Genomic DNA, 12,281 nt, shown 5'->3' on the forward strand with positions numbered 1-12,281 from the left:
TAACAAAAGTGCATCGGGAAGGGAAAGTGATCTCAACATTCCTCTATCTGTTGCAAAAATTGAACAAGCATTTAAACATTCTCACCAAATAAAAAAATAGACACAGGTACATCCATAGGCAAGTTTTTTTTTTGTTTTATAAAGTAAAAATTCAGTTTATTCATCTGTTTATGACACAGTACACAAGAGGCAAAGTGTTTCACATAGATTTCACTTCCAACTCCTTGGAATGTTCATTTCTTTGGCTAAAAGGAGAGACTAGACATGAGAGGCAGGCAATGCTTAGGCAACTGACATAAGGATGGGGAGGGGGTGATGTTAACACCATCCTCACGGGGACAGGCACAAGGGGTCTGTTAGTCACAAGCTATTTTCAGGAACTGTTAGCTGGAAACAAAGGAGCACCACTGCTGGGCGCTCATTCGCTGTGGGCCTCAGTCATTCCCCACCACACAGGTACAGCAGCGCCTTCTGGTAGTCGCCCTTCGTGTCTTGCTGGATGTAGTAGTACAGGGACTTGCTGTACTTTCTCTTGAATTCAGACCTAATTTTCAACATGTCCACTTCACTGCGAGAGACCATGATTCTAATCACGACTTTATCACGAGTCCCCTTGCCCTTCATGGAGTCGTACAGCCAGTCAGCAAAATACAGGGGCTTGTTCTGAATGCACTGGACCAGGTTCAGGAAAGCATTTTCCAGGTCTCCTTTGACCTCCTCCTTGATGCTCTCCAGCATGTCATAAGGGCTGTAGCTCTTGTACCTTTCAAATACTTCCTGGAGGTGACACACACTCCGCTCAGTCATGATGCTGATCCACTTAGGTACATCAGTTCCTTTCCTCTTCACTCCAGCATCATAGAGATCCCGGGCATCTTGGTCAATCAGTTCATAATCAATGACAGAGACATCCTCTGCTCTTCTACCCTTTGCAAGGGCAACCATCAGCTTGCAGAAGTCACCAGATGTGTCAGAAACGATGTCCTTCTCCAGATCAGTCTTGTACATTTCTTTGTAGACTCTGTTAATTTCTTGAAGCTCTTGGTTGGTCCTTGAGCAGATGATCTCAATGAGGGAGTCCTCATCAGTCCCCAGCCCCTTCATGGAGGCTTTCAGCTCAGAAGCATCATACTGAGCAGGTGTTTTCTTTTTTTTTTTTTCTTTTTTTATTGTTATGTTAATCACCATATATTACATCATTAGTTTTTGACGCAGTGTTCCATGATTCATTGTTTGTTCATAACACCCAGTGCTCCATGCAGAACGTGCCCTCCTCAATACCCATCACCAGGCTAACCCATCCCCCTACCCCCCTCCCCTCTAGAACCCTCAGTTTGTTTTTCAGAGTCCATCATCTCTCATGCTTCGTCTCCCCCTCTGACATACTCCCCTTTTCTACCTCTCCTGTTATCTTCTTCTTTTTCTTTTTTCTTAACATATCTTGCGTTATTTGTTTCAGAAGTACAGATCTGTGATTCAACAGTCTTGCACAATTCACAGCGCTCACCGTAGCACATACCCTCCCCAATGTCTATCACCCAGCCACCCCATCCCTCCCACCCCCAACCACTCCAGTAACACTCAGTTTCTTTCCTGAGATTAAGAATTCCTCATATCAGTGAGGTCATGTGATACATGTCTTTCTCTGATTGACTTATTTCACTCAGCATAACACCCTGCAGTTCCATCCACGTCGTTGCAAATGGCAAGATCTCATTCCTTTTGATGGCTGCATAATATTCCATTGTGTATATATACCACCTCTTCTTTATCCATTCATCTGTCGATGGGCATCTTGGCTCTTTCCACAGTTTGGCTATGGTGGACATTGCTGCTATAAACATTGGGGTACACGTACTCCTTCAGGTCCCTACATTTGTATCTTTGTGGTAAATACCCAGTAGTGCAATTGCTGGATCGAATGGTAGCTCTAATTTCAACTGTTTGAGGAACCTCCATACTGTTTTCCAGAGGGGTTGCACCAGCTTGCATTCCCACCAACAGTGTAGGAGGGTTCCCCTTTCTCCACATCCCCGCCAACATCTGTCGTTCCCTGACTTGTTAATTTTAGCCATTCTGATGGGTGTGAGGTGGTATCTCATTGAGGTTTTGATTTGGATTTCCCTGATGCCGAGCGATGTTGAGCACTTTTTCATGTGCCTGTTGGCCATTTGGATGTCTTCTTTGGAGAAATGTCTGTTCATGTCTTCTGCCCATTTCTTGATTGGATTATTTGTTCTTTGGGAGTTGAGTTTGATAAGTTCTTTATAGATTTTGGATACAAGCCCTTTATCTGATATGTCATTTGCAAATATTTTCTCCCATTCTGTCGGTTGTCTTTTGGTTTTGTGAACTGATTCTTTTGCTGTGCAAAAGCTTTTTATCTTGATGAAATCCCAATAGTTCATTTTTGCCCTGGCTTCCCGTGCCTTTGGTGATGTTTCTAGGAAGAAGTTGCTGCGGCTAAGGTCGAACAGGTTGCTACCTGTGTTCTCCTTTAGGATTTGGATGGACTCCTGTCTCACGTTTAGGTCTTTCAACCATTTGGAGTCTATTTTTGTGTGTGGTGTAAGAAAAAGGTCCAGTTTCATTCTTCTGCATGTGGCTGTCCAATTTTCCCAACTCCATTTGTTGAAGAGACTGTGTTTTTGCCATTGGACATTCTTTCCTGCTTTGTCAAAAATAAGTTGACCATAGAGTTGAGGGTCCATTTCTGGGCTCTCAATTCTGTTCCATTGATCTATGTGTCTGTTTTTGTGCCAGTACCATACTGTCTTGATGATGACAGCTTTGTCATAGAGCTGGAAGTCCGGAATTGTGATGCCGCCAGCTTTGCTTTTCTTTTTCAACATTCCTCTGGCTATTCGGGGTCTCTTCGGATTCCATACAAATTTTAGGATTATTTGTTCCATTTCTTTGAAAAAAGTGGATGGTATTTTGATGGGGATTGCATTGAATGTGTAGATTGCTCTAGGTAGCATTGACATCTTCACAATGTTGATTCTCCCAATCCATGAGCATGGAACGTTTTTCCATTTCTTTGTGTCTTCTTCAATTTCTTTCATGAGTATTTTATAGTTTTCTGAGTACAGATCCTTTGCCTCTTTGGTTAGATTTATTCCTAGGTATCTAATGGTTTTGGGTGCAATTGTAAATGGGATAGACTCCTTGATTTGTCTCTCTTCTGTCTTGTTGTTGGTGTATAGGAATGCCACTGATTTCTGTGCATTGATTTTATATCCTGCTACTTTACTGAATTCCTGTATGAGTTCTAGCAGTTTTGGGGTGGAGTCTTTTGGGTTTTCCACATACAGTATCATATCATCTGCAAAGAGTGAGAGTTTGACTTCCTCTTTGCCGATTTGGATGCCTTTGATTTCTTTTTGTTGTCTGATTGCTGTGGCTAGGACTTCTAATACTATGTTGAATAGCAGTGGTGAGAGTGGACATCCCTGCCGCGTTCCTGACCTTAGGGGAAAAGCTCTCAGCCTTTCCCCATTGAGAATGATATTCGCTGTAGGTTTTTCATAGATGGCTTTTATGATATTGAGGTATGTACCCTCTATCCCTATACTCTGAAGAGTTTTGATCAAGAAAGGATGTTGTACTTTGTCAAATGCTTTTTCTGCATCTATTGAGAGGATCATATGATTCTTGTTCTTTCTTTTGTTAATGTATTGTATCACGTTGATTGAGTTGCGGATGTTGAACCAGCCTTGCAGCCCATGAATAAATCCCACTTGGTCATGGTGAATAATCCTTTTAATGTACTGTTGGATCCTATTGGCTAGTAATTTGGTGAGAATTTTTGCATCCATGTTCATCAAGGATATTGGTCTGTAATTCTCCTTTTTGATGGGGTCTTTGTCTGGTTTTGGGATCAAGGTAATACTGGCCTCATAAAATGAGTTTGGAAGTTTCCCTTCCATTTCTATTTTTTTGGAACAGTTTCAGGAGAATAGGTATTAATTCTTCTTTAAATGTCTGATAGAATTCCCCTGGGAAGCCATCTGGCCCTGGGCTTTTGTTTCTTGGGAGATTTTTGATGACTGTTTCAATTTCCTTAGTGGTTATAGGTCTGTTCAGGTTTTCTATTTCTTCCTGGTTCAATTTTGGTAGTTGATACATCTCTAGGAATGCACCCATTTCTTCCAGGTTATCTAATTTGCTGGCATAGAGCTGCTCATAATATGTTCTTATAATTGTTTGTATTTCTTTGGTGTTGGTTGTGATCTCTCCTCTTTCATTCATGATTTTGTGGATTTGGGTCATTTCTCTTTTCTTTTTGATAAGTCTGGCCAGGGGTTTATCAATCTTGTTAATTCTTTCAAAGAACCAGCTCCTAGTTTCGTTGATCTGTTCTACTGTTCTTTTGGTTTCTATTTCATTGATTTCTGCTCTAATCTTTATGATTTCTCTTCTCCTGCTAGGTTTAGGCCTTATTTGCTGTTCTTTCTCCAGCTCCTTTAGGTGTAGGGTTAGGTTGTGTATTTGAGACCTTTCTTGTTTCTTGAGAAAGTCTTGTATTGCTATATACTTTCCTCTCAGGACTGCCTTTGCTGTTTCCCAAAGATTTTGAACAGTTGTGTTTTCATTTTCATTGGTTTCCATGAATTTTTTTAATTCTTCTTTAATTTCTTGGTTGACCCATTCATTCTTTAGTAGGATGCTCTTTAGCCTCCATGTATTTTGAGTTCTTTCCGACTTTCCTCTTGCGGTTGAGTTCTAGTTTCAAAGCATTGTGGTCTGAAAATATGCAGGGAATGATCCCAATCTTTTGGTACCGATTGAGACCTGATTTGTGACCTAGGATGTGATCAATTCTGGAGAATGTTCCATGGGCACTAGAGAAGAATGTGTATTCCATTGCTTTGGGATGGAATGTTCTGAATGTGTCTGTGAAGTCCATTTGGTCCAGTGTGTCATTTAAAGTCTTTATTTCCTTGTTGATCTTTTGCTTAGATGATCTGTCCATTTTAGTCAGGGGGGTGTTAAAGTCCCCCACTATTATTGTATTGTTGTCAATGTGTTTCTTTGCTTTTGTTATTAATTGCCTTATATAATTGGCTGCTCCCATGTTCGGGGCATAGATATTTACAATTGTTAGATCTTCTTGTTGGATAGACCCTTTAAGTAGAATATAGTGTCCTTCCTCATCTCTTATTACAGTCTTTGTTTTAAAATCTAGTTTGTCTGATATAAGGATTGCCACCCCAGCTTTCTTTTGGTGTCCATTAGCATGGTAAATGGTTTTCCACCCCCTCACGTTCAATCTGGGGGTGTCTTTGGGTCTAAAATGAGTCACTTGCAGACAGCATATGGATGGGTCTTGTTTTTTAATCCAATCTGATAGCCTGTGTCTTTTGATTGGGGCATTTAGCCCATTTACATTCAGGGTAACTATTGAAAGGTATGAATTTAGTGCCATTGTATTACCTGTAAGGTGACTGTTAACTGTCTGTTGTCTGTGTTCGTTTCTGCTCTTTGCTGCTTTTAGGTTCTCTCTTTGCTTAGAGGACCCCTTTCAATATTTCTTGGAGGGCTGGTTTCGTGTTTGCCAATTCCTTTAGTTTTTGTTTGTTCTGGAAGCTTTTTATCTCTCCTTCTATTTTCAATGATAGCCTAGCTGGATATAGTATTCTTGGCTGCATATTTTTCTCATTTAGTGCTCTGAAGATATCTTGCCAGTCCTTTCTGGCCTGCCAGGTCTCTGTGGATAGGTCTGTTGCCAATCTAATGTTTCTACCATTGTAGGTTACATATCTCTTCTCCCGAGCTACTTTCAGGATTTTCTCTTTGTCTCTGAGACTCGTAAGTTTTACTATTAGATGTCGGGGTGTTGACCTATTTTTATTGATTTTGAGAGGGGTTCTCTGTGCCTCCTGGATTTTGATGCCTGTTTCCTTCCTCACATTAGGGAAGTTCTCTGCTATAATTTGCTCCAAAATACCTTCTGCCCCTCCCTCTCTCTCTTCTTCTTCTGAGATCCCAATTATTCTAATGTTGTTTCGTCTTATCGTATCACTTATCTCTCGAATTCTGCCCTCGTGATCCTGTAGTTGTTTCTCTCTCTTTTTCTCAGCCTCTTTATTTTCCATCATTTGGTCTTCTATATCGCTGATTCTCTCTTCTGCCTCATTTATCCTAGCATTTAGTGCCCCCATTTTTGATTGCACCTCATCAATAGCCTTTTTGATTTCGATTTGGTTAGATTTTAGTTCTTTTATTTCTCCAGAAAGGGTTTCTCTAATAACTTCCACGCTTTTTTCAAGCCCAGCTAGTATCTTTAAAGTCATGATTCTGAACTCTAGGTCCGACATCGTACTAATGTCCGTATTGAGTAGGTCCCTGGCTGACGGTACTACCTCTTGTTCTTTTTGTTGAGGTGATTTCTTTCGTCTTGTCATTTTGTCCAGAGGAGAACAGATGAATGAGAGAACAAAATGCTAACAGGTTTACAACGTCCCCAGCAAATATACTGTATACAAATCAGTAAAGACCTGAAACCAGGGGAAAAGAAAGGGAAAGAAAGAAAAAAGAAAGAGGAAAAAAAAAAAAAGAAAAAAAGATAAAAACAAAAACAAAACAATTCAAAAAAGGCAGAATATGATCAAATATGATCAGGCTAGTGCATAGATCAGTGCCACACACTAGATTTTGGGCGTATTTTGGTCTGTTAGAAAAACGTGCCTCCTAAAATTTTAAAGGAAGAAAGACATATATGTACAAAATAAGGGTTGATACAATGAAGGGATGGAAGATGACTGTAAAGATGAAAATTATAAAAGATTTTATAAAAGGACTTGGTAAGATAAGTTGTTTGAAAAAGGAAAGAAGATTTAAGAAAAAAAAAAAAGGAAAAAGGGAGAGAATGTGATCAGGCAGGAGACTAGAACAAAGCCATACACTAGTGATTTAGGGTATATTTTGATCTGTTAGAAGAAACTGTACCTCAAAATTTTAAAGAGAGAACAACTTATATATATATGCCAAAAATAAGGGTAACTACTATGAAGGGATAAAATATGACTCTAAAAATGAAAAATAAAAAATGTTTTTTTTTTTTTAAAAGGGATTGATAAGATGTTGGTTGAAAAGGGTAAAAAGAAAAATAAAAAAAAACAGTCAACAAAAATTAACTTTGATGAAATAATGAATCATGGTAAAAAAAAAAAAAAAGCCATGAATCTATGTGCAGTATTCCCCTAGCGCTGGAGTTCTCCCATTCTCCTTGATGGATCAACTTGGTCTTGGCTTGCTTGCTGTTTGTGCTGATCTTCTGGGGGAGGGGCCTGTTGCTGTGGTTTGCAAATGTCTTTGCCGGAGGCGGAATTGCCCCGCCCTTGTCGGTCCGGGCTAAGGAAGCTGCTCCGGTTTGCTCTCAGGAGCTTTTGTTCCCTGCAAACTCTCGGTACAGCTTTGGAGGACCAGGGCAGAAATGGTGGCCTCCCAATCTCCACCCGGAGGAGCTGAGAACTCGGGGTCCCGCTCCTCAGTGTGCCCCCAGAGAAAAGCATTCACTTCCGTGTCCCCCGTCTCCGGCCGCACTCTGTGCTCACCCGGCCTGTGACCGAGCGTTGCTATCTCTGGCACCCGACCCCGCGCGGAGTCTCCAAACCCAGCAGATCCCTGCAGTGCGTTCCCGCACCGCTCCTCCCTGGGAAGGAAGGGGAGTCTCCCCGGATCTGCTGCTTGTTGGGTCCCTGCTGGGGGAGCCGTGCCCCGACTGGGCCGCGGATCACAGTTTATGGCAACCCCGAGCTGAGAGCCCGCAACTCAGCTCCGTCTCTGCAGCCGGCTTCCCCGCTCTGATACCTGGGAGCTCTGGCGCACTCTGGCACCCCCGGTCTCTCTGTGACCCCAAGGGTCCTGAGACCACACTGTCCCGGGAGGATTCCACCCCCCGCTTAGCCACTGTAGCGACGTCCCTCCGCCGAGCCAACTTCTAAAAGGTCCGATTTTGTGCTCCGCGGCTCTAGCACTTGCCAGAAGCGGCCGACGGAGGCCCCTCCCCCGCCGTCTATCCTCCCGAATATCACCTCGGATTCACTTCTCCGCACGTCCTACCTTCCAGTAAGTGGTCGCTTCTCTGTTCAGAGAGTTGTTGCTACTCTCCTGTTCGATCTCCTGTTGAGTTCGTAGGTGTTCAGAATGGTTTTGATCCCTATTCAGCTGAATTCCTGAGACCAGACGAAATCTAGGTCTCCTACTCCTCTGCCATCTTGCTCCGCCCCCTGAACAGGTGTTTTCAATAGGCCCAAAATCATGGTCTCCAGGTGGCTGGACAAGGCTGACTTGAGTGCTGATGCAAGTTCCTTTTTGGTCATTCTCTGGTAGGCGAAGGCAATATCCTGTCTCTGTTCATTGCTGCAGTTGGTCAAAATGTTGACAATGGTGACCTCATCCACACCTTTGGTCTTGATGGCCGTTTCAATGTTCAGAGCATCACGCTCAGCATCAAAATTGGTGTATACTTTGACCCACCCGTATGCACTTGGGAGTGTGGAGTGATCACCCTCCAAGCTGAGCTTGCAGAGAATTTCGTGAACAGTAGACATTTTGAAGGAAGCTGGGCCTGGCGCCGAGAGCTGTGAGCATCCCCAGTTGTAGAGCCCATCCATAGGCAAGTTTTAATGAAAGTCTTGATAATTCCAAGATATATATGTTTTTTCAGAGAATGAAATGAAAGAACACTATCAACTATTTTTGTTGTATAATCTTTTTTAAAAAACCAATTTATTGACATATAATTGACATGCAAAAAGCTATACATATATAATGTATATAACTTTATCAGTTTTGAGATAAGTACACACACATAAAACTATTACCACAATCTATACAATAAATATATCCATCACCACCAAAAGTTTCCTCTTGCCCTGTTATTGTTGTTGTTTTGTAATAATAACACTTAATATAAAGTCTACCCTCTTAGCAAATTTTTAAATATATAATATTGTTAACTATAGGGTGCCTGGGTGGCTCAGTTGGTTAAGCGACTGCCTTCGGCTCAGGTCATCATCCTGAGTCCCACATCAGGCTCCCTGCTCAGCGGGGAGTCTGCTTCTCCCTCTGACCCTCTTCCCTCTCGTGCTCTCTATCTCTCATTCTCTCTCCCTCAAATAAATAAAATCTTTAAAAAAAAATAGTGTTAACTATAGGCTCAATGCTGTACAGTAGACAGTACATAAGTAGAGTAAGTGAATGTCTATGACTTATTGTATAAATGTAACTCTGTACCATTTGGCTAGTATCTCCCTATTTTCTCATTCCCTTGGCCTCTACCAACCACCATTCGACTCTCTGCTTCTATAAGTTTGACAATTTTAGATTTCTTCTGTAAGTGGTGTCATGTAGCATTTGTCCTTCTGTGTCTCACTTTTTTCACTTGGCTTAATGCCCTCCATGTTGTTCAAATGTCAGGATTTCCTTCTTTTTTTAAGGGCTGAATAATATTACATTGTATGCATATAACATTTATTCATTTATTGATATTTAGTTTGGTTCCATTTTTGTGCTATTAAGAATAATGCTGCAATGAACATTAGAGTGCAGGTATCTTTAAGTTGTTGATTTCAATTCCTTTGGATACATACACGGAAGTGAGACTGCCGAGTCATGTGGTAGTTCTCTTTTTGCTTTTTGAGGAACCTTTGTAAGGTTTTCCATAGGGCCTGGATGAATTTACATTCCCACTAACAATGTACACATGTTTTCTTTTTCTCCTATCCTAAGTTAATATTTGTTCCATTTTTTTTTGTAGTAATCATCCTAACAAGTGTGAGATGATATCTCATTATGGTTTTGAGTTGCAATCAGTAAAGGAAGAGGAGATATTATAACTGATACCATGGAAATAAAAAAAAAAGCTCATAAGGGACTACTTCAGTTATTATATACACCAATAAATTAAATTAACTAACCTAGAAGAGGGGCACCTAGGTGTCTCAGTCAGTTAAGCGTCTGCCTTTGGCTCAGGTCATGATCCTAGGACCCTTGGATTGAGCCCCAGCATCTGGCTCCCTGCTCAATAGGGAGTCTGCTTCTCCTTCTTCTCTCAACCCTTCTCCCTCTCCCCGTCACTCACGTGCTCTCTTTATCTCAAATAAATAAAACTTTTAAAATAAATAATAACCTAGAAGGAATGGACAAAGTCCTAGAAACACACAACCAAGACTGACTCAAGAAATAGAAAGCGTGAGAAGGGCAATAACCAGTCCTGAGAAAGACTGCTAAAACAAAAACAAAAACAAAACAAAAAAATCTCCCCACAAAGAAAAGCCAAAGATCAGGTATCTTCAAAAGCAACTTATACCAAACATTTGAAGAATTAATATCAATGTCTCTTAAAGTTTTTTTAAAAAATAGAAGATGAGGGAAACTTCCACGTTCAATTTATGAGGTCAACATCACCCTCATACCAAAGCCAAAGATAACACAAGAAAAGAAAACTACAACTCCAGATATATATCCCTGATGAACATGGAGGCAAAAATCCTCAACAAAATATTAGTGAATGGAATTTAACAGCACAATAGGATGATACATCATGGCCAAGTATAATTTTGATAAAGCCAGTCCTGAATAACAGGAGGAAGGAAGATTATAGGCTAATCTCATTCATGAGCATATTACAAATATCCTTTTTTTAATTGGCAAAAATGAAGCCAACAATGCCTATAAAAAGGTAATAGAGCACAACCAAGTAGGGAATACTAAGTGAGTTTAAAGTTAAATTATCTATTAATAAAATTTACCCTACTAACAAAGTAAAGAAGAAGGATCATATATTTATTTCAGTAGAAGGGGGAAAGACACATTTAATAAAATTCAACATCTATTCATGATATAAAGGAAAAACAAACAAAACAAAAACCTCTAATCAAAAAAAGAAGGGAACTTCTCAATCTGCTAAAAGTTAACATTAAAAATAAATGTAAAGGAAAACAACTTTATTTCATTCTATTAAGTCCAAGTTGCCGTTTGTTAAAAAAAAGATGTACTGCAAATAAAGAAAAAAATACTACCCATTAAACTATAGTAATCACTGATTGTAAGGCTTATTACCCTTTTGGACTTGTTGAAATGTGGAAAATTCACGTGCTTTAGAATTCACAAACCACAGTAACTGTGGTATATTAAAAGAATTCTCTTAAAAATTAGGACTGCAAGAGGATGTTCACTACCACTTCAATTCTTTATCCTAGTGAATCTCTTGGTAGTGGATTGGATAGTGTCTCCTCAAAATTCATTTCCACTTAGAATCTCAAAATGTTACCGCCTTTGAAAATAGGATCTTTATAGATGTAAGTAGTTGAGTACCTTGAGAAGAAATCATCCTGCATTTACAGTGTTCCCCAAATCCAATGCCTGGTATCCTTAGAAGAGGAGTTAACACAGAAAGACACAGAAAGAAAGCCTAGTGAAGACCGGAGCAAAGATTGGAGTTATGCTGCTACCCGGCAAGGAGTGCTGAGGCCACCAGGTGCTGGAAGACACAAAGAAGGCTTCCTCCCTAGAGTCTTCAGAGGGAGACCCTACTGACACCCAAAGACTTCTATTCTCTAGCTGGTGGGAAAATAAATTCCTGTTGTTTTAAGCCACTCAGAATGTGGTAATTTGTTACGGCATTTGTAAGAAACTGATACAATCCTTTAATATACTTGCATAAGACAAGAAAGTAATAGATAAAAGGATTGGAAAGAAAGCTATTCACAAATCATAACTGTATAAAAAATCAGGCAAAAATTATTTTATTTAAAGAATGAGTTTGACAGAGCTGCTGGATATAAATTAATACACCATAATCAACTGTTTACTTATAAAATAACCACAAAATGTTAGAAAGCATATTTTCTAACATTTTTAAAGACATCGTTTGCAATAGTAATAAATTTATAAGCACCTAGAAATACATACAAAATATATACAATAATTTTTTTGGAGAAAATTATAAAACTTATTCAAAGTTTAAATAACTTGTAAAATAAACCATGTTCGTAGATAAGAAGACACATTATTGGAAAGATTAAAAACTCTCCCTAAATTGATAAGCAAATTAAATTAAATTCTTTGTGAACCTTTACATACTAATTCTACAGTTTACAAAGAAGAGCAAAGGGCCAAGAATAGCCATGGTACTCCTGAAAAGGTTGGCTCAGAGGAGATGGGGGTCATCTTAGCTGATATTAACACTCATTATAAAACCATAGTAATTAAGACAGTGTAGTATCAGCACAGGGGTAGACAAATAGACCAGCAGAACAGAATGAGAAAAT

General features: G+C 39.9%; 1 protein-coding gene across 1 annotated transcript; it reads right to left on the bottom strand.

Annotated features, from left to right (window-relative positions):
• Positions 1 to 219: 219 nt before the first annotated feature.
• Positions 220 to 8,607, bottom strand: LOC114207697 (annexin A2-like). Its single transcript, XM_088027494.1, has 2 exons — positions 8,243 to 8,607; positions 220 to 1,139 (listed from the first exon to the last, which is right to left on the bottom strand). Exons 1-2 carry the CDS (start codon positions 8,556 to 8,558, stop codon positions 439 to 441), a joined length of 1,017 nt encoding a protein of 338 aa, XP_087883620.1. The 5' UTR covers positions 8,559 to 8,607; the 3' UTR covers positions 220 to 438.
• Positions 8,608 to 12,281: the final 3,674 nt, after the last annotated feature.

This window comes from Eumetopias jubatus, unplaced genomic scaffold (assembly GCF_037043125.1).
Source record: "Eumetopias jubatus isolate StellerSeaLion01/CBP00866 unplaced genomic scaffold, mEumJub1_p1.0 scaffold_1, whole genome shotgun sequence".
Taxonomy (NCBI): Eukaryota; Metazoa; Chordata; class Mammalia; order Carnivora; family Otariidae; genus Eumetopias; species Eumetopias jubatus.